Raw genomic sequence first — 21311 nt, forward strand, 5'->3', positions numbered from 1 at the left:
ACACCACTGACATTCCCGAACCTTCTGGAAGCGTTTATTAACTTTGGCCGCCGACCAGTGACGGCTGCAGGAGTGTACTGGAGCAGCAGTGCAAACTGGTTAATCTGTAGCTAGACATATCTGTGATTGGTGGGGGTGGTGGTGTTTAGCAAGAAATACTCCTTGCCTGGCAGCCAGGGCTTTAGCAGTTGGAAGGGTTACTTGGCTTTTTTTTTTTTTCCAAAAAATTTTATTGGGAGAACTACAAAACATTTACAGTACAAAGTTTACAGTCTCACACAATTTGTAGTGAACTGACTCCCGAAAAATATATTACAACTCAAGTTGACTTATCCTTTAGTTACATTCAAAACATACTTCTGTTAAAGTAGTCCAAAAGAGTACATAGTGCTCAATCTGTACCTATGTACAAACAAAACTAAACTACTGCTCATTCATCCACCGTCCAGGAAAGTTTTAGAAAACTCCCAACTTTCTACATTAGGAAAAAAAAAATTACAAATTTTGGAATTCAATTAAACAAGATATGTTCATGTACTGTATAAAGTTTCAGATCCAAAGATGGCCTCCATTCTTATAAAATAGAGTGGCGAAATTTTGCTGTAGTTAAAACCCATCCCTACATTCAAATTATCTCAAGCATTAAGAAAAATACTTATTTGGTTGAGAAATATTTAAGGCAAGCATGGACCCTCAAAAAGGCACTGTGAGACATAATACTGGGACCCCCAATTATTGCTACATACTTTGAGACTATATCACAGTGTGATTGGTGGAGTTAGGCAACAAAAATACTTTTTGGTTATTTTAAACAAGTCTGAATTAGATTTGCCACTTTGAAGTCTGATTGCTAAGGCAGTCTTTTTTTCTGCTCTTTTTTTTTTCTTCTCTAGTTTGTTTTTCAACTCGGACGGGCTACAACCATTTACATTCTAAAAAACCCATAGAAATTCCTCAAACTACTTCCACAGCATCGAGACCGATTTCTATAAAGAAACCATGCAATCTTTCAGATTTACGTAAACAAGGAAAGAAATTAATGAAATAAATATTACATACAATCTCTTAAATTAAGAATTTTACTCATTTACAATAAAATAACCAAGTGAAGTTACAAAAAGGCATATATTACTGTGAAAAGAACACACTCCACATTTCGCCGATTAATAATGAAAATCATAATTTAAACATAATAAAAGAATATATATCTATTGCTTTTCATCATACCCGATAAATACAGTATGAACAAATTACCAATGTATACTTTTCACAAGATAATAAATAAGTTAAATAATTTCATATTGAGTTGTGTGCAGTGAACTCACTCATGCAATCAACTCAAACAGCTAAAAAAAATTTAAAAAAAAAATCAGCAGTTATTCTCCAACAATTACAAACTAAACTCAGTTGAGTGCTTCCAAATAAAGCAACAACAAAAAATTGTTCTAAGCCAAACATCCACTAAGTGGTGGCAATGGAACCAATATTAAACTTTGGAATGAAGGTTTTAGCATTTGTTATAATAATAATATATAGATATATAAAAAAGGTTGTTATCAAGGCATATTCTTGGCAGGATGTTGGATTCTTTTTTTTCCTAAAAAAAAAAAAAAAGCTTATAGGTTTAGTATGTTCTGTGTTTTTATTTGAACTGGATTGAAACACAAACTAGTTTGTAACTTCTTTTTCTGTGTGTCTGCAGGTTTGGAGGAGCTGGGCAGGCAGAACCGGCGCTCCCCAGATTGTTTGTTGCTTTCTGGTGCTGTCTTTTCTAATGCTAGTTTGTTGGTTTTTTTTTTTTTGAACACAGATGGAATGGCTGCTGCTGGTGCGTATCATAACTTGTCTCCAAAGAACAAAAAAAACCCCGAAACAAAAATCCCCTTCTTCCAAGGTCTCTCTATAAAAATAGGTTTGTTCAGTTCGTGTCATTTGCCCTTTTGCAAAATGCTTTGTTTCTCGTTTTGTTCAGCTCTCGGTGTAGATAGACAGATACATATAAAAAAAAACCACCAAAAAAATAGAGAAGAAGGAGAGGTTTCGCTTTCTTCGGTCACTTACTTGCAAGGCCGCCGCGGGGCCCCCCCGGCCGGTCCCCCGTCCCCCTCAATCGTCGGAGATGGAGAGGCGGCTGAAGATGGGCAGGCGGCGGCCCGAGTCCAGGCTGGGTGACTCGGAGCCGCTGAGGGAGCCGGAGCTGAGGGAGCCGCTCAGGTAGCTCTCCCGATCGGAGAGCGAGTCCGGCGGGCTGGGTGGCGCGTCGAAGACGGGCGACTCGGAGAGGCGGCGGAGGGGCTGGAAGCTGAAGGGCGGCGAGGCGGGGGGCGGCGGGCAGCCCCCGCCGGGCGGCGGCGGCTGCTGCTGGCAGCGGTAGTAGGCGGCGGCGGCGGCGGCCGCGGCGGCGGCAGCGGCGAAGTTCTGGGTGTGCAGGGCGAGGGGTGCGATGAGGCTGCCCAGCTCCTGCCCCGAGAAGGCGAAGGCGTTGTTGGCGCATGGCGGCGAGAGCAGCTCCTCGCAGTAGGAGGCGGAGGCGGGCGGCGGCGGCGTGCGCGACCCGCCGGGGCTCTCCAGCAGGGCGGCGTCCAGGCGGCCGCCGGGCGGCGGTGGCGGCGGGGGGGCGCCGTGGGGGTGCGGGGGGTGGTGGTGGTGGTGGTGGGCGGAGAAGCCGGAGAAGCTCAGGCTGTGGTGCAGCTTGGGCCGCTCGCCGCCGCCGCGCGGGTGCCCGAAGCCGCCGCCGCCCAGCGGGTGGTCGCGGGGGGCGAAGGCGCGGAGGTCGCCGGTGCTGCCGGCGGGGTGCGGGGGCGGGTGGTGCGGGTGATGGTGCGGCCCGGCCGCTGCGGCAGGCGGGGGGGCGGCCGTGCCCCCGCCGGGCGCCGGGCGGCGCTCGTCGGCGTTGTGGATGAAGTGGCAGCGTGGGCCGTAGGGGCAGAAGCCGATGGTGTGGAAGGTGCGGCAGAGCTCGGTCTTGTACTTGGGGTGGCGGGTGAGGCTGCGCAGCTCGTGGAAGCCGTGGGCGAACTGGCACTTCTCGCCGTACTTGCAGGCGCCGCTCTCCTCGAAGGGGCGGCACAGCTCCGTCTTGTAGCGCGTCGAGTTGATGGGGGCCCCGCCGCCGCCGGAGCCGCCCCCTTTGCCGGCCGCCTGCTGCTGCTGTTGGAGCTGCTGCATGAGGTGCTGGCTGCGCTCGCCGTTCTCGCTGAAGGAGCGGTCCCGGAACTTGTTCTCCTTGTTGAGCAGGGCCGTGGGGCTGCTGCTGCCGCCGCCTCCGCCGGAGCCCGTCTCCTTCAGGCTGCCGAACGAAGAGGAGGAGGAGGAAGAGGAGGAGGAGGTGGAGGAAGAGCTGGAGCCAGTGGGGCTGGGGAACTTGGAGCCGCCGGCCAGCGCCGTCAGGTTGCTGGTCGAGTGCCGCCGTAGGAAGCCCGGCGCGAAGCTGGAGCTGGGAGGGGTCACCGGGGTCCCCACGGCTTTCTTATCCAGCATGCTGCTTAGGTTGGTCAGGGACTTCTCCGTCTGCCGGGGCGGGGAGAGGGAAGGGGGTGGGGGAGACAGGGGGAGAGAGAGTGTTGCGGGTGACCGCCTGCCCACCGCCGCGGCTCCCCACGCCGCCCCAGGCGCGCCGCGGCAGTCGGGGCGGGGGTCGCGCCACCCGACCGGCCCGCAAAGCGCGTCCGCTGCCAGCGCCTGCAGGGCAGGGCAGGGCCGGGAAGAAGCTCCTTCACCGGCTCTGCTGCATCTGCAACTTTTTTCAAAAGTTTCTCCCGGCAGCGCAACACGCGGGTAGGCGCTACGGGGCGGCCCGGCACCCCCACGGCTGCAGACCAGCCCGCCCCGAACGCGGCCGCCGGGAGGCCACGAGGCGGCATTCAGGGGTTCGCAGCCTTGCGCCAGGCCCCCGGCCGGCTGTCAGATCGCGACCCGCCCGCACGGCCCAGCCCGGCCCGGCCTCCCGCCCCGCCGCGGTGCCCCAGCCCCAGCAGCCCGGAGAGTCGCCCCGCACCCCCCGGCATTGCCAGCCCAGATCCCGCCCGGGTAAGCACGGTCTTCCCTACCTTACACAAGAAGTCAATGTCGTAGAAGGCAGATAAAAGTGTCGTCGACATTTCTAGATCCTGTAATGGTCGGAAATACAGGAAGGACCGAATGATCCCGCTGTCCTCGGAGGGTTTGGAAAAGCCACGACTAGATAGGAGGGGACCGTCTGCTTGAGATCCGAAACGGTCCCGACTCCTTCCCGGCGGGACGGCGGGTGCCGGGCCGAGGCGGCGACGGCGGCTGCACAGCAGCGGGCGAACTGCGGGAACTCCGCGGCGCCCCGCGCCGCCCCCATATAAACGCGGCTGCCCGCGGCCCGCGGGGGCGGTGCCCCGCTCCGCCCGCCCCGCGCCGCCCGCTGGGCCCGCCCCGCCCCAGCCCGCCGGCCGGGCCGCCCTGAGTTTGGCAGAGGGCGCCGGCAGCGGTGGCCGAGCAGGTTGGTGGATAGGGAGTGCCTAGCAGCCAGCCCCCGGTACCCTGAGCCAGGTGTGCCTGCTGTGGTGGCAGCCCGGGTAGGACGGGGCGGAAGCAGCGGGGAAGCAGCCGAGGCAGCGCTCACCGTGCCCTGCGGGCTTGGCCCCCGCGCGGCGCCCCTCTTCGCGTCCCTCTCCAAAGACCCGGCGCCCTCGCGTTGCTGCCACCCCTGCCAGCGGTCCGGGACCCGCCTGCGCTCGGCGGCCGCGGCTGCCGCGGAGCGGAGGGTGCGCGGTGCCGCGGGAGGGGTGCGGCAGCGCCGGGGACACTTCTTCCCCCAGCCCCGCCGAGAATTAACTTATGCCACGTAATTGGTTTGAAACAAAGGTCGGGTCCGCGCTGCCCCGATGCGGCCGGCGGGACGGGGCTGGGCAAGGGCGGCCCGCCCCGCCGCTTCTCCCTTCTTTTCGGGGACCTCGTGTTTGGTGCTTATTTTTTGTTTTTCTTTCTGTTTGGAGTTTTAGGAGAAGTTGGCTGGCAGGCGCGGATGCGAGGCGAAGCGTTAACGCCGCCACCGCCCGGGCTGATACACGACCCCCACCCAACCCCTCTATGCATTTCTCTCCTCCCGCGCCCTGCACCCCTCCCCCGTCTCCCTCCCACGCTTGCCCCCTTCACTTCTCACCCCCCGCCAAGGTCCTGTGACCCGCCGCACCTCCCCCCCGCCGCCCCCGGTGCCCCCCCCGGGCGGAGGCAGCGGCCGGTGCCCGCAGCGGGGCTCCCTCCCGTGACGGGGCTCCCTCCCGGGACGGGCCCGGCCGCCGTCCAAGGCGGGCCGGGAGCCGCCGTGCAAAACACCCCCGCCCCCCCCCGCGCCGATAAGGCCGCGCAAACATGACTTTGTGAAAGGCGGCGGCGGCGGCTCCTTTGCACCCCCCATCCCGTCCCCTCCTGCGTTTGTTCGGCCCCGGGACAAATGGGAAGGAGAACACAGACGAGCAAACGTGTAAAGTTTTATGGCTGCTAAAGCCAGCAGAAGTGTTTGATCGTCTTTAGCTTCCGAGCAGGAATGTCAGGCCCGCGAGATCCAAGCGTGCAAACCTGACCACGTCAGCAAGAGCGCGGCGCTGTGAAAACACATTTGCAAAGCAAAGAAACTTCGGCGGGGTGGAGAGGGGGTCATCAGAACCCCTCGCTGCGGGGTTTCAGACTCGACTCCCTCCGCCACGCGGCTCCCGCGCCCGTTTGCTTCCTCCCCTCCTCCTCCTCCTCCTCCTCCCACGCGGCTGCTGAGGGGGGGGCTGCAGGCGGCTCCCGTGGGGCGCCCCCCTGGCCGCCCGGACAGGCGCTGCCCGCGAGCCGTCACCCACGGCGGGACGGGCCCGGCCGCGGAGTTCGAAAATCCCCCGGGGAAAGACGAGGAGCTGGGGGGGGGGGGGGCGGAAAGCCCAAACCTCGCTCCTTCCCCTGTCCTAGCCGCTTGCTGGGGCCCGTCCCCCCCTCGGCGGGTGTTGCTGCTGGACGCGGCTCGGCTGGCCTCGCTCCCGGCCCCATTCCCGGCCCTGCTCCCCCGCTCCCGGCCCCTCCCGCTGCCCGCGCGGCTGGCGGGCTCATGGTGCCCCCTCGCGGCCGCCGGGCCCGCCGGCAGCGGCTCCTCCGCCCAAGAGTGCCGGGACAGATCCCACGTTCCTGCCTCTTCCCCTCCTCCCGTTCTGCCGGGGGGGCGACGGCTCCGGACCCGGCGACAGGCCCTGCCCCGCATCCGGGGAGCCTCCGGGGCGCGGGAATGCCGCGGACGGGCGGGATAACGTGCATCCCTTCCCATAACCTCCTCCTGGGCCGGTCGGAGTTGCCTGCGCACTGACCCTCCCACACATCTCTACCAGAGAAACATCACCTCGCAGCAGATCCTGCCCGCCAGCCAATCGAGAGTACAGTTTACGATGACAGTCATGCACGGATCAATGTGTCATCGCCATTGGGAGGAATACTTTGATAAACTGACTCTGATCAAATACACGGCCGATAAGCGCTCTGGCATCACGCTTTGCTAACCCTCTCCTGCAATCGCTGCACAGGGTTTAAAGGTTCTTCATTGAGTAGTTACACAGTAACACAAGCCACTAGCACTGTGTGGTGAAATGTATGTGCACTGATATAATTCTTATTTGCTCTCTATAAACGGAGGCGGGATGACAGAGGTTCCAGTTGCATCTTAACACCACGATAAGGAAGACCGAGTTTTTGAGCTGTTCGGTTACTGATTAACCAAGTCCTCAAGGCTTCACCAAATTACTTAAGTTTTACGGTCACTTTGGGTCTACTACTATGCTGTTACCCCTCTGCATTTACTCATTTGCCAGTATTAAATACCTATGTATATGCATTTTAATTCTATCCCGTTAAAAAAAATTAAAAAGCCAATGTTACTAGATAGTCTTGTGCTACCCACTGACATGAGTGAGGTTACACAACTGATACATACAAAGTTGGTTTTGTCTCTTACTATTAAAAGCTGTTGCCACACTAGTTCAGAAATTATGGAAAGATGTGGCAAAACCAGCAGCTAGCTGTTAATTAATTGTACAGGTCTTGACTATTTTTTAAGAGTGGCTTCCAGACATAATCTGGGCTGTTCCTTCTCCAGGAGCTCAAACCAGATGCAAACGAATTAATTTTTAGCCTAACTTGCACCGTGGCTCATTAAGCTGGGTAGTGGGCATTCTGTGAAACATCATTTCAGATTCCAACATTTCCCTTTTGCCTATTAAAGCCTCAAATTTCATCATAAATTACTTACATAAGTAACCCCAAATCCTGGAAACTTACAGCCACTACTTGTTATCTTTTTTTCAGTAGTGACTTTGTTTTGTGCAGTGTTCAGATGTCCATTAGATCCAAGTCAGCAGCTTAGCTCGATTTACAGCAGATTCTATTTAAACTCGAGGAGAGGGCAGCAATCGGCTATCGGGCACCGCAGCACGCAGCCACTGCCAGTGGCGCCGGCCCAAGCCTGAGCCTACCCGGGCTGAGCCGGACGCCGGTACTAAGGGAACCCGACCCTGCCCAGGCTGAGCCCGGCCCGGCTCTCAGGGAACGGGCCCATCCCGCGTACGGCGGTGCCGCGGCGCCACCTGCGGGCCTTGAGCCGCAACACTCACCCCTTACCTGCGCGTCATCGACGTTTACGGCCAAACTCTGCTCACACACAATTAGGTGAGGAGGCTGAAAGGAAACAGTCGTTCACTGGACATGTTCTTTTTCCTAGGAGACCGAAATGACGGCGTACAGGGACGCATATCCATACTGTGGGGGGCCCGGCCGTGCTACAGCCAGTCACAGCCCTTGGCTACGGGAAGGTAACGCAACCTTTTCAGATCAATATTTATTTTCGATGTCTCGTTTACATACTGAAACCCAGTTTCAGTTCCCAGAAAAATACATTTCAACGCACAACAAGCATGTTTGTGTTTCAGACACAGCATCACCATGAAGCACTCAGAACAGTCCCCACAGCCGCCCCACCTGAATGCCGGTGAGAGCATCTCTCAAAAGCAAGGGCTGGAGCACAGAAACACCTCTGGTAGCTTCAGAGGGGCCTCACACTACTCAGCAGGACCTTCCTTTCCAGGCCTGCTTGCAGAACAAGGGGTTTTGAAGTAAAGATGAAACTGTTTTGTTCGCAATGGAACAGCTGCTTTGTTCTGAACACAGTGGTCTTCGTTTTAGAGCCATTTTATGAACGTAATTATTTGATTTAAAGGAAAAAAGAGGCATGCAGAAGTCTAACTAATGCTGTTTCCATGTGCGAAACAAGGTTACTACCAAAGTGAAAATCCTTGCCTTCCTCTAGAGGAAAATACAGTAAAATTTGAAATATACTCTAAAAATTGCCATGAACAAAAAAGTCACAGTTTGTTCCTTTTCTTTTAGAAACACTTAAAAACAAAAATAGCATATTAATTTAATAATTAACATGCTACATTTTGTAAGGAGACCAAAATAATACCCCTTTTCTTGGTACTAAGATACAGGAGGTAAAACATGGGATAAAATGCAAGAGAACTACAGGTGGCCTGCACCTGGATGAATGAAAAATATTAGGTTTACCTGCTTTACTTCCTACAGTGGTTGTAATAAACAATGCTCAGCTGAATGAAATTAGCAAATGCATTTAAAAGGAACAGTCTCCCACAGCACATCTGGTAAAAAAAAATGAATCCATAGACTCATATATAAAAATGTAGTTTTAGCCTGAATACTGAACAGTTTGTTGCAGATTTACTGGAGTCATCCTGATTCCTTGAACATTGCTGGAATTCAGTCTCCCTGAGAGAGTGTGTCCATGTTCCCTGAGGATGAACTTTTAGTAACATACTTTTCCAGATTTTCATTTTTGCAAGTATCATCAGACTTCAGCAGATTCAGTATTTTAAGACAGAGCAATGTTCTCTCATTTTGAATAGCCAATCTTGTGAATTCTGCAGTTTTGGAAAATTCTGGAGCTGGAGGCAGTGCTTGAAGGTGGTGTTCAACGAGCTGGGCTTGGTCCAGTGCTGTTATTGATAGTCGCTTCAGTTCTCCGTGATGCGGTAACGTTAGATGAGTCATTGATATGAGCTGTAAAAGGTGCTTACTCAGTTGTCTAACATGAGTCAACTTCTCTGCCCAAAAATTCACTTCTCCTTTATCAAACAGATAATCATCTTCTTCCTTAACAAAAAGAAAACCAACAGTGATTAGGAAATGACTTGTGGTTTCGTAATAATGAGAAAATCATAAAAGATACAAAAGAGGATATATACAGAAACAGGTGTCACAGAACCGCTTCTTTATATTAAAAAGAAGGTAAAAATTCACATGCATTTTTTAAAGGTTTGGGAACTACTTTGTCAAAGAAATTTTACCTTCAAAAATCAGGCAGTTATGGTACAAGTCTTGAGAAACAGTGGAAGTAAATACTAGTCCTAATCCTTAACATGTGCTTGAAACAGTCTTATATTTCACAGAGACCTCTCTGTAACCAGTATGGTAATTTGCTATATCATGGTGCTTTTTGAGTGGATTAAATGAAAAAGGAAAATTGTATCAGTCAGTGAAACTTAGAAAGGCATACCTAAACCACAGGCTTAAAAAAAGGTCCATAATATATTTCATGGGTCATATTAATTGTCAAGAAACTTCTCAAAGATGTAGCTGGTCCTGCTCCTTCCGGTTTACCTTCCAGCATTTTGATTTTTACAGTCTTTTCAAGACAAAAAGAGCACAGCGTATTATATAGTATTAAGCTTTACAGAACCAGCGTGGCAAAGTTTTTCTTTACAGAAATAATCCTTCTGAAGACAGTAACTGATGTAAGCAAGGCTGTTTCATGTGCTGTGCAGAACCAATCGTACGTAAGATGGCATAAAGTTACCAAATATTTAAATGCCAACTCTGGAAAACCCAGCAGTTGGGAGAGCACTTTTCTTGAACACCACATGTGCCTGGCACCCACAGCAGCAGATTAAATTCAAGGCAAGCCATCATCAGCAATAATACATTTCAGCCTCAAAATATTTCAGTCAACAATGACTTCTGAAGTAACTCTTGGTTTATTTCAATGTTTGCTTATTGATCTCTTTAATTTTATGCTGATATTGCCAAGAAACAGGTATCAAGCTCTATTTTTATTCTAAATATAATCCACGTGCATTTTTTTTAATTGTAAATCAGTTAATACTGCAGTAGTGATCATCAGGCTTCATCAAATGAGATGAAGCCATTCCATTCCTATCACAAGACTGCAGAAATGCAGTGCTCCCAACATGATATAGCAGCTGGTTGTTAAAATTACCAGAGCTGAAGTCTCCGAATCTCTTTTCAGGTCGCTATCTCCCAGCAGCCATTCCAGCAGGATCAGCACACCAGCAGGGATCTCCCCCCACCGCTGGAGCAGCTCACACAGTATGCCAAATGCTAAATCTAAGGCCATTGGAGCATTCACTATCCTAAGTGCAAACTCTGTTGAGAGAAAATATGTGTAAGAATACAGAGCAAGACCACAAACATTTTCAAATAAAATCAGCACAAAAATGATTTCTGGAAAACAGATGCTGAATTTATGCAAACACATGTAGAATGACGAATTATACAGCAAATAAGTTAGATGAATGTTTACTTCTATGCCACTTGGGGCCTTTCCTCAATTCCAAAATAATACATGAAGCAACTGAAAATGCTGATGCTTCATTTTTTCCCTCCCCAAGTAGTGACATTTATTAATTTGGGTTTAAATATAAAATATGTCTGTTACAAATGTCTCAAGAGACAGTCCTGATCCTATTACCTGGTGACTATTTTTGCAAAACTACAGCTATGCCTTAGATCTGATTTGATGTTTTCACTGGAACTCAAAAGCTACAACACATGATATGTTTTTTAAAGGGCTGGGATATAAAATGAATAATTATTTGGTGTGCAATCTCTTTATATATAAGACAGACATATATACGCACACATGTAAGAGAGATCAGGAACAAAGACAGTCTTAGAACAGACGTTTGAGAAGGGAAAGACAGACACTGTTTACAATATCATCACAGAGCTATAGCGATACCGTTTTTGGCACCATGCCAGAACTGTACACAAAGCCATCATCCACAGTGTATTTCTTCCTTAAACTTCCTCACTGCTCTCATTTGGGCAGATGCTGTTTTGACTGTGTGGGTCCTAAGGCTGCCCTCAATAACAGAGGATATAAAAATGCCAGAAGTCTCATTTGCAGGAGAACTCCCAGCAACTGTGCTCGCAGGTAGGAGTTTCACCACTCGTAACATTAATGCTTTTTTTTTCTTTTTTTAAGGGGATGAGGGAAGAGCACTGGAAGAGGAAGAGCTAATGAACAAGTCCCTGTAAAATCCCTATTACTGTAAAAAGGATTTGGGCAAAATTCATCCTTGTCCATAGTCACCAGCAAATGAAAAAATGTTCCCTGAATGGTCTGTCTCTAAATAATGGTATCATAAGGACATGCCATTCTTGAAGGATGTAATTTGCAAGCAGTTAAGACAGCACAGTCAGAACTATTTGGTAAAAATCCATATAGACATGGAAAGCAGACCTTACTTTTTGTATCTGTCTGTACTTAAGCACTTCTCGTGAAGCAAAACAACTACTGACATAAAAGAGGCACAACAGAGCAGCTGAGACCTATCCCTCACAACCCACTTTCAGAGCTGCAGCACAGACCTCTGTTCTGTAACCTGTCCCGAGGCCTCAGGCCAGCTGCAGGTTTCCTGGACTACGTTGGCACAGACAAGAAACTCACAGTAAAACACCAGGATTCAGCAAACACGCATGCCAACAAATATGGAAATGCAGGAAACATCTAAGGGCAAAACAGACCGATGGAAAGATGGGTATGTGTTATTTGACAGACCAGGCAATGTACCGAGGACATTGGGGAGGATGAATTAGTATTTGAGACCATGAGGACAAAGGACCATAATAAGGAAGGGAATGAAGGAGAAAGAACAGATGGTCCCTTCTTTATCCTGGAGTTAGATGAGGGTAAATGGAAATCTCCTTGAACAAGCAACAGGAAGGCAGGCAGTCAATCTCTTCATGACACTAATAATGTTACATATACAGTTTGTCTCTGCTAGACAGTAAAATCAAATGTTCAAATCTGCTTTCTTCATGTCAGGAATTATCACCGTATCAGGATATCCCTGAGCCTTGTCTGTGAGGGAGAGCTTGCAATGGTGCAGTGCAACACTTATTACAGGCAATGGATTTTTTTAGGTATTATTTTGCTGACATTTCCTTCCAGGAATTTCTTTGGGTTGTTTGTTTGTTTGTTTTCTTTTGTTTTGTTTGTTTGATTTTTTTTTTTTAAAAAAACCCTTGCTTTCTCTACTGCTGTGCCCCATTTGGTACCAGTTTGATACTCTAAAGAATGGGGGCACGATGGTTGTCCTCTCTGTTTTGATTTGCTTAGGCTCAGGTAGAAAAACAGTTTTGTTCAAGTGCAGTAGGGACATCAGAAATATTAGCCATCCTCAGAGCTGGAAGAACAGAGATTAAAATGGAGTCTGGTGTTCTGAGCCTGAAACAAACATCTTGGTTATGAACGTTTACAAAATGCAACACTTTAAACCCAGCTCTTTTGAGTTCTGATGATCCTTCAGAGTTTTTATGGATGAATGCCTACAATTGTCAGTGTTTATATAAGATCTCTTGCTTGTGTCACTTTATTTATATTTGAATATTTAGCAAATTCAGGGATGCTGGGAGCTAACAGCCAAAAAGGGTATTTCCCACTACTGAGTTTGCTGTTGCTTTGGAGGACCGATTATAGATACAACTGCTATTTTCTGGGGGCCTTCTCTTCCTTTTTAAGATTTAGACTCCTTAAGTATAAATACAGTGATGCTCTCTTTGTGAATGAGAATGCTGGACTACTGAGAAATGCACCAAGAAATAGACTTGGGCCTCTAATTCTGTTATTACATGAACATGCTGAAAACTACCAAGAGGTAGCAAAACAAGTAATGCTGAGGTCCTGCTTAGACTGAACTTGCTTGCTAGCAGTTTTTCAACAGCATGACACAGAGGAAAAGGCAGTTTTGTGGTCAAGGATTATGGCAGTCTTGTAGAGAATCCTGCAAGTTGCAACAGAGGAAATGGCAAGTCTGGTTTTTTTTTTTTTGGTTGCTGTTGTTGGTTTCTTTCTTCAAAGAAGAAAAGAGAAAAAAAATACAGGAAAAACATGTAAAGGCAGCATAGCACACAGGAAAAACATGAAGACTGAACACAGCACTGACCCAAAAGATGCCAACCACCCTTCTGTGAACTGCAGATGCCATTTAACTGATCGACCAAACTCGTGTCAGTTCTGACATTGAGACCAGAAAAAAAAAAGCAACATCACTTTGATAATGCTAAAACTTAGGGTTAAAAAATTTGGTTAAGAGCCTGCATACCCTTGGCTTTGTGCTGCAGAAGCCAGCATAGCATGTCCTGGTACTTCAGGTGTTGACACAGACTCAACAACAGATCCAAGTCTGGCAGATGAAGAATTTTCACTTGCACCTGCCCATCCCATACTACAGAGTGTCAGGTATGGCTCCAGAGTTTCTGAATTGCTTTTTTAGCTGCTGTTACTTACAGAACATACTGCCAAACCAGTTCACTCAAATTTGATGCTAAAACAGTTCAAGATTAGATTGTGGACTACCAATGCCACAAGGACAACAAAAGAGATGTAGCATATCTTGGAGTGCTGAAGTAATACAAATGAATAACAGCAAGCAAAGTTATGTATATATATAAACCCAGGATTTAAGAGGCAAAAAACGCTTTCACAGGGCAAAATGTTCTATTGCTTTGATGATCCCTAGCTCTAAAAGTAACAGCCATGGATGCTGTAACCGAATACAGAATCTTTTAAGATCCCCAAAAAGGTGTGTCTCTTCTAAAAATAAATGTGTCTTCACTGATGTTTTAACTGCTTACAAGAACTGCTCCTCACATCATCACTGGCTTGCAAAAGCAAGGCTGATTTTCAAGAAACCACATATTACACACGATGCTGTGTTTGTGACTCATGGTATGACTTCAGAGAGTGGTCTGAGCAAAATATAAGTTCACCAGGGGCAAAAAGGGCAGGTGGCTCTCCACTGCAGCCCCCTAAGGCCATGGGCCCCTGATGCTTACCTGGTAGCCAGCTCAGGCACTCTGCTGATCACTGGGTAAATTAAAGCTCAGAACAGCCGAATAGGCATTTGGCACGCAACTTGGCGTGTGGGTTCTCCTGCTTGGCTGGCAAGCTGAGCTGGTTGCCCTGTAGTCAGAATTGGTATAGCTGGGGGAGGGAAGATCACAGGACAGCACGGGGAAGGAAAGAAGCCAAAGGAAGAGCGAGACCTCCCCGTTCAGCAAGCTGTTAGCCCAGGTCAGCTCTCAACCTAAACGTCCCCATCAGAGCCTTGCAAACAAAATGCTAACAGAGGTTATTTAAATGACTGAGTATTAATAGACTTTCATAATATAACTAACTATTTAAAGTAACTGAATAAAAAAAATGTCAAATGACAGATTTACAGAAGCGGCTCACAGCTGATTATTGACACAGGAACTAAACCAGCAGAAATCGAACCTGGAGACATCTCTATTGCCGAACACTGAAAATACAGTAGAGCTCTTTCCACAACAGTTCTATAGACTATCAAAACTGTGTTAAAAATATAATTTTTTAAAATTCTGAAACATGCATATGATCCAATGTGCAAAACCATCACGAGTGAGATAAGCATCTTCATCATCATGGCTGGGCTTCGCGAACGAAGATTTGGGAAGGCTTTATCCACACTTGTTACAGGCACGTTGGTGACTTATGAGGCCAATACGTGACAGACATATCCGGTTGCAAAAGGCACAACAGAAAGACTCCTTAGATGGTGTATTCCGCAAGACACGGTTCTTCCTGCGTTGCCTTTTCTCCTCGAGAGTGATCCTGCGTGTGTTCTCAAAGGCTTCCGCAGCGTTATAGATGGTGTGTCTCCAGGCCTCCCGATTTGAGGCCAGAGTGGACCAATTATGGTGATCAATATGGCCAAGGCTGAGATGTTGTTTCAGGGAGTCCTTGAATCTTTTCTTCGGGGCTCCTCTCTTGCGGCAGCCAGTGGCAAGTTCACCATAGAGCAAGATCTTAGGGAGGCGGTGGTCCTTCATCCTTGAGACGTGCCCTGCCCATCGCAGCTGTGTTCTCATCAGCATGGCCTCTACACTTGTGACTGCTGCTTGCTCAAGAACAGATGTATTGGTCACATAATCTGACCAGTGGATGTTTAAGATTGTACGGAGGCAGCGCTGATGGAAGCGTTCTAGGAGACGCAGGTGGTGGCGGTAGATGACCCATGATTCGGAACCATACAAGAGAGTAGACAACACTATGGCTTTGTAAACACTGATCTTTGTGCTTTTCTTCAAGTGTTTATTACGCCATACTCTTTTTGTGGAGTTTTCCAAAAGCACTATATGCCTTTGCCAACCTGTTGTCTATCTCCCCGTCAATCTTACCATCCGAGGAGATGAGGCTACCTAGGTAATTAAACTGCTGGACTGATTTGAGCTCTGATTCGCCAATGGTGATATGGGGATGAAGGAAGACTTCCTGAGGTGCAGGTTGATGGAGAACTTCTGTCTTCTTTAGGCTGACTTCCAGCCCAAAGAGCTCAGCAGCATCTGCAAAGCAGGATGTTAAACGCTGCAGAGCTGCTTCTGTGTGGGCAACAAGGGCGGCGTCATCAGCATATAGTAGGGTGGGCAGGACAAAGGGCTGTTCCTGGGCATCTCCTTATGATAAGCATCTTACTAAATAGGCAACTACAGGGGCTAAAATACAAAAAATTCTCTATGGCTTAAAACAAGTAGTTACAAGCAGAAGAATTAATTCTACTCATTGAAATGAAAAATAAAGATAAGAATCAGGTACTACATACCTTTTTTTTTTTAGGAATTGAATTTTCATAAAGGGAAAAGGGTTAAGTACTGCAGTGTTTCAGTCTTTGTGAATCCACCCACTTAAAAATTAGACCTCCCACATACACATTCATATACTCCAAAAGCTTTGATCATGCCAGATGTAAATATTTCTTCTAGTAGCCTATTACGTGTCCTGCAACTATACAATTGTTCTCTGTTAAAGCCTTGGTGATATTATGGGGAACTGAAAGGATGTATTAAGAGCATATACCCAGATTTTAAGGACAACCATGATAAAATACAGGCAAAATAGAAAAGCAGAACATATTCCTTGCCTAACACAGCATTTTGTAATTGGTTTTATACTGGGAATTGTTAACTAAAGTTCATTCTAGATCAAAGAGTAATGCAATTTTTGTAAACGCATACTGTGTTCAGAACCAACATAAAGAGAAGTAAAACTGCAAGGCAGTTGAGTGTAACAGCCCTGAGAGAAAGCCTCAGTGTACCAACAGCAAGGATGTTTTCAAGGAAAAAATACAGGGTAAGTTCTTCCACTGAAACTACAGAAAGTATTTTGGGCAGACTATTTACCATCTGAACTGGTAAAATATTTTTTACTTTCTTGCATAAAGTGCTGTCTACCTAGGTATAAGCAATAATACATCACAATCAATATGGTAAAATGAGGTAGTATTCTTGCTTCAAAAGGCAAGCATGGACATTTAAAGCAACAAAGATCACTCTTGACAAAACTGGGGATTTATCTCATGTTTTCTGATACATCACCATAGCAAGATTCTGAGTATCAAGCAAGAAGATATCAGGTTCCCATCCAATTGACAGCGGATTCAGCATCACAGTCACTACTATCTGCAATATTAGATTTGCAAATGGAAATTTTCACCTAACCACTAGTCACTTTTTGTTGTATTAAAGATTTTCTTCTTTTTGGTGTTCAGTAATAGTCAAGTTTGCCCCTACTCTCAACATATCAAATATAAGAGATCTGAGTGAGGCAGTGCCACAGATATATTTTTTACTTAAAATAATGTGCTTATGTATGGCTAAGCTTCACAAAATTAAAAAAAAAAAAAAAAAAAAAAAAAAACCCATTGGCCCAACCCAAGAGTTAAAAGAGCTTAGAAAATGCATTTCTTATGTTGAAATAACCTGCTTATATGTTCTACCTTGAGGTACACAGGAATAGTGCAACTCCCCTGCAAGTCGACACATAGGTGTCTTGCCACCAGAAAAACAACAGGGCAGAAGAAAAGCAGTGGCAGTACATAGAAAGCAAAGGGGTGTTCATACCCACTCAGTCTCCATAAATAATATTAGAGTGCTGTCATTTTTCTGGGAACTAAAAGAGGAAAACTGAGAAGTAAAACCAAATGAAACAAACAAAAAAAAAAGAGAAAGAAAATGTAGAAATGGGAACTGTTGTATCTGGATAGTTGGCAGATGGTTCTTGCAATTGCACTGTGTCAATTTAAGTTACAAACATCAAACTTTCCACTTTTTAAAATGACCATTTATGTAAAATCTAATATATAAGCAGATTCCTTTTCATAGTGTTTCATAAAATCAAAGGCGATTAGATCATTTCTATCCTCTCGAGAAATATTCCCTAGATGACGTACAACCACTTCATCTGTTTTCCATTTCCCTGCCTGAGTCTGTTTTATAGCCGTGCTTTTTCAGGATGACTTTAAAAAGAGGCCCTTCCTGACATCACCCAACACGATGTCAAAACACAACACCATTACAAAACAAACTAATCAAAACTAATTTCTTAATAGTTGCAGTCTCTGAGTAGAGTGGCAGTGATGCTGCTCTCAGCTTTGACCTTGATTATAAACAGATCTGAGTTAATAACATGTCTGATTATGATGGAAACTTACAGCTCAAGACTGAGCAGAAAATTAAAGTTCCTTCTTGAGCAAAAAAGCACACCCATATTCATCTTTTCAAGCCCTTTTTTGGAATGTGAACTGAACAATATTCGTCAACTCAGAAACTACATTTTTTCCCTTTTTAAATATATATATATATATACGAATACATAAGCTTTTCCCATGTGAGCCATGTCTTCTGTACACAAAGGGTTTTATTACAAAACAACCACAGCTCACGGATCTGTCAGAGGAAATGAGCATTTGGACTTTACCACTTACATTACTGTTTTTGCAGAACCTCCCCCCCAAAGCCATGTTCCAATTTAAACAGCAATACCCCCTGCCTAAACCCACTCATGCTTTTCCTTTTGAAAAGGTAAAAATATTATTCAGCTAATTGTTTAAAACATTGCCAATGAGAACATACATTTTTTAACTCAAATTGCGTATTTATTGGAAAAAATTAAGATTAAATACAGTTTTAAAACCAGTATCACTAGAACTAAATACTCGTTATTAGCATGTTTCAACTATACATAACTTTTTGCTTAGCTCTCATGAAGGTTACTCAATGTGAGTGAATGAGATGTATATTACAGCTCTGCTGTAGGAACACAGGAGACACATCTACCACTGTATCATCGCTGGAATTTCAGAATAACATCTGAGGAATGCTGGTAGAAGGTTTGTTATTTAAAGGATAAAGCAATAAGGAAACGATGGGTAATCAATATAGACAACTGCAGAAAATTCTTCTCCTTCAATACCTGTAAAACAGTATAATTTGGGCAGAAACCTCAAAAAAGCCCTACCAAACTATTTTTAAAAGCAGTAATAGAAAGGCACACTTTCCTTTATTGCTATGGAGTCATAGCCATGACCATCACAACTTGCATAAGAAGCCTATCAAGATCTGTAAGCTGCTGTCCTGTTTACTCAATTGCAATTAAAACGCTGATAAGAAAAACACATTTAATAGATTATTCACATGAACACTCCATTTAACATTTACTATTTCCAGACTCCAGCACTGAACACATACAATAATTTTCCATGTATTCTTTCTTAATTTTTCAAGCGTGACCTTTACATAACAGTGCCACTGAGTAATTAATAGAGCTAAATGAAGCACTGTCAGTAAATAATCAGTAGCCAGTCTTTGATGGATGAGCTGATTCTAATTCAGTCCATTCACTTTCAACTTTAATTAGTGGCATTGTATTCTAGAAAGCAAACAGTTCTTTCATCCATGTGATGATCTAACCTTGTCTAAGTGGGCTGAGAACAACTTGTAAGGTGTTGACATAAATTTGGGAATACAAAGTAAAAAAATCACAGTGCTTACACATTTTTATATTATGTAATTCTTCAAAAAGAAGTAATATAAAGTGCCCCCTGCAAAAGCCACTGATTTTAACAAGTACCATACACACCAATAAATCTTGCTAAGACAGTTATGGAGTCTCAATGCAAAAGTTCTCTCTCCTTTTTCTTTAATTAAATCAATTGATCTGAATTACTAAGTGCATGTTGGTGGAATTTTTGCAAGACACAAATACAGGCATAAAAATGCTACGTATTTCTACACAAGTACTGATACAACACTAAACCTTCTTGGTGCTATAACCCTTATTCTAGATGCATGCTTGACTCAGCTGATGACAACTGCTAAGCAAACTCTTCACTTCTGAATTACTAGAATTTAGAGTAGTTTTAGATTAGTGAAAAATTTTCTAATTTTCAAGGCCACTTGGGTTACAACATGCTTTGATCTTGTTCTACATTTTCTCCTGAATGACAGTTTACAATGGTATTTCCCATCCTTCTTCCAGCAGTTCTGTCTAAAGGGTGGGATAAGGCAGAGTTGCAGATTGCTGAAAACTGTGGCTGTTGAGCACACTTGAGTAGAGACCTGCTAACTTACTACAAAACATCTGATTCCAGTGTATGTGTGACTTACTGAATGAGGGTATTTTCAAGCAGAATAGCAAAAAAGCAACTTGGGAACCTCAGTCGTCATATCTGTTCTGATACCTTATAATGAAATTGTATGGGGAGAAACTGTTTTTAAGATGGTTTCTATTTTTTATCTTTGTTTCATATTACTTATTAAAAAAAGGTGACATTCAAAATGAAATGGCTACAAAGCTATTCTTATGGAAAGTGCCATAAATATTTTGTATAATAATTTATGCCAAAATTTTCATGATGCAGTCTCAGCTTCCTTACTAGCCATTTCCTCACCATATAAGAGAATACTCTAAAGAGCAAAACCCCACAGAAATTTCTCACCATATGAACACTTGATAAAACCAACCCCAACCACCTTTATAAGCTTCCAATACAATTCAGATTATCTGTCTTACTCAGATGCTTTCTAAGGGTCGAAACTTGTGTGTGTCAAGGACAGCTCACATTATTTTTATCTTTTTCTTGACAAATATGTACACAGATACACAAAGTTATGAAAATATAATTAAGTTTGCAAACACACGGTAATTTGAGAAGCTACCAGGACCACAAAACATTCACAATACAAGGGATTAGTACAAGTGACCAAGAGAACATTCTTCTGTTTTTTCTGCCAAGACCAAAATGCCTTCCAGTGTCTGCTGCAAGTTGATTTCTGTGCAGTATAGTATGATCTGTTGTACAAAGTTTTCTGACATTACAGCAAAAGAAGTCAGCCTGACTCTCAAACTATGGTCTTACAGACAAGCAGATGCTGCCAGGGACCTCCTATTCAACAATTCAGTGACTACAGATCACTGAAGGACAGTGATCTAAGGAGAACTTAGGGGCAGTTTTCCTGCAAGTGTCTAACAGGTAAACAGCCACAATCAGGAATGGAAAATATCTATCTCTGAAAAGTTTTTCAAGAACATTTTCTCTCCATGAGAGAACCTTTGCTCTTTTCACTGGGAAGACGATGCACCAACGATTTCACTGGAGAGTGAATTAGTTTCTGGCCCTTCTTTCAGAACTGACGCATACATATTCCTCACTCTACTAACGAAAGTCTTGATCAAAATAAAGGTTTAGTGATCCTTATCACCCTAGTGTGGCTGAGGCATTTCTAGAATCAGGACTCAATGTTTCTTCCCAAGAAGATATTCACATTAAAGAGATCCCAGGGAGTTGTTCTCCTTTTTCCTTCACAGCTCTTGCCACCTAGGTGACTTCTGGATTTTGCACCTTTAGCGACCCAGATACTTCCATTTACATGGACAGCTCCACACCTATTTGGAAATCACATGACTTACTTATATCTCTCTTACTGAAACACCTGAGGCTCTGGCATTTCCATACAACTGCAGTCTAAATGCATACCAGCTGGCTTAAGACTTGCTAGGAAGCTTCTAGCTGTCATCAGGGCATCCTCTAGCAGGCTCCAAGAGAGTAGGATGGTATGCATCCATCCAAGACCTCTGGGGGGTGGCTACCTGCAACTTCATCTGCATCTTCAGCAGACACACCACAATTCTGGAGGCCTCGGCA

At 45.7% G+C, this 21311-nt stretch overlaps 3 protein-coding genes across 5 annotated transcripts in view; 1 reads left to right on the forward strand and 2 right to left on the reverse strand.

Moving 5' to 3' along the window:
* Positions 1 to 206: 206 nt before the first annotated feature.
* On the reverse strand, positions 207 to 4298 carry ZFP36L2 (ZFP36 ring finger protein like 2). Its single transcript, XM_032681324.1, has 2 exons — positions 4050 to 4298; positions 207 to 3510 (listed from the first exon to the last, which is right to left on the reverse strand). Exons 1-2 carry the CDS (start codon positions 4098 to 4100, stop codon positions 2107 to 2109), a joined length of 1455 nt encoding a protein of 484 aa, XP_032537215.1. The 5' UTR covers positions 4101 to 4298; the 3' UTR covers positions 207 to 2106.
* A 1164-nt stretch (positions 4299 to 5462) lies between these two features.
* LOC116783638 (wiskott-Aldrich syndrome protein homolog 1-like) lies at positions 5463 to 10664 on the forward strand. Its single transcript, XM_032681308.1, has 4 exons — positions 5463 to 5484; positions 5596 to 6589; positions 7715 to 7805; positions 10313 to 10664. Exons 1-2 carry the CDS (start codon positions 5463 to 5465, stop codon positions 6252 to 6254), a joined length of 681 nt encoding a protein of 226 aa, XP_032537199.1. The 3' UTR covers positions 6255 to 6589; positions 7715 to 7805; positions 10313 to 10664.
* Positions 7817 to 21311, reverse strand: part of THADA (THADA armadillo repeat containing) — a 166795-nt gene continuing 153300 nt past the window's right edge. For all 3 annotated transcript variants that reach the window (XM_032681319.1, XM_032681321.1, XM_032681320.1), the window contains exons 37-38: positions 10283 to 10449; positions 7817 to 9159 (exon numbers count right to left, since the gene is read on the reverse strand). In XM_032681319.1, the coding sequence (XP_032537210.1) occupies positions 8767 to 9159; positions 10283 to 10449 (560 nt within the window). In that variant the 3' untranslated portion in view covers positions 7817 to 8766. The remainder of the gene's footprint in view (positions 9160 to 10282; positions 10450 to 21311) is intronic.

This window comes from Chiroxiphia lanceolata, chromosome 3, assembly GCF_009829145.1.
Source record: "Chiroxiphia lanceolata isolate bChiLan1 chromosome 3, bChiLan1.pri, whole genome shotgun sequence".
Lineage (NCBI taxonomy): Eukaryota > Metazoa > Chordata > Aves > Passeriformes > Pipridae > Chiroxiphia > Chiroxiphia lanceolata.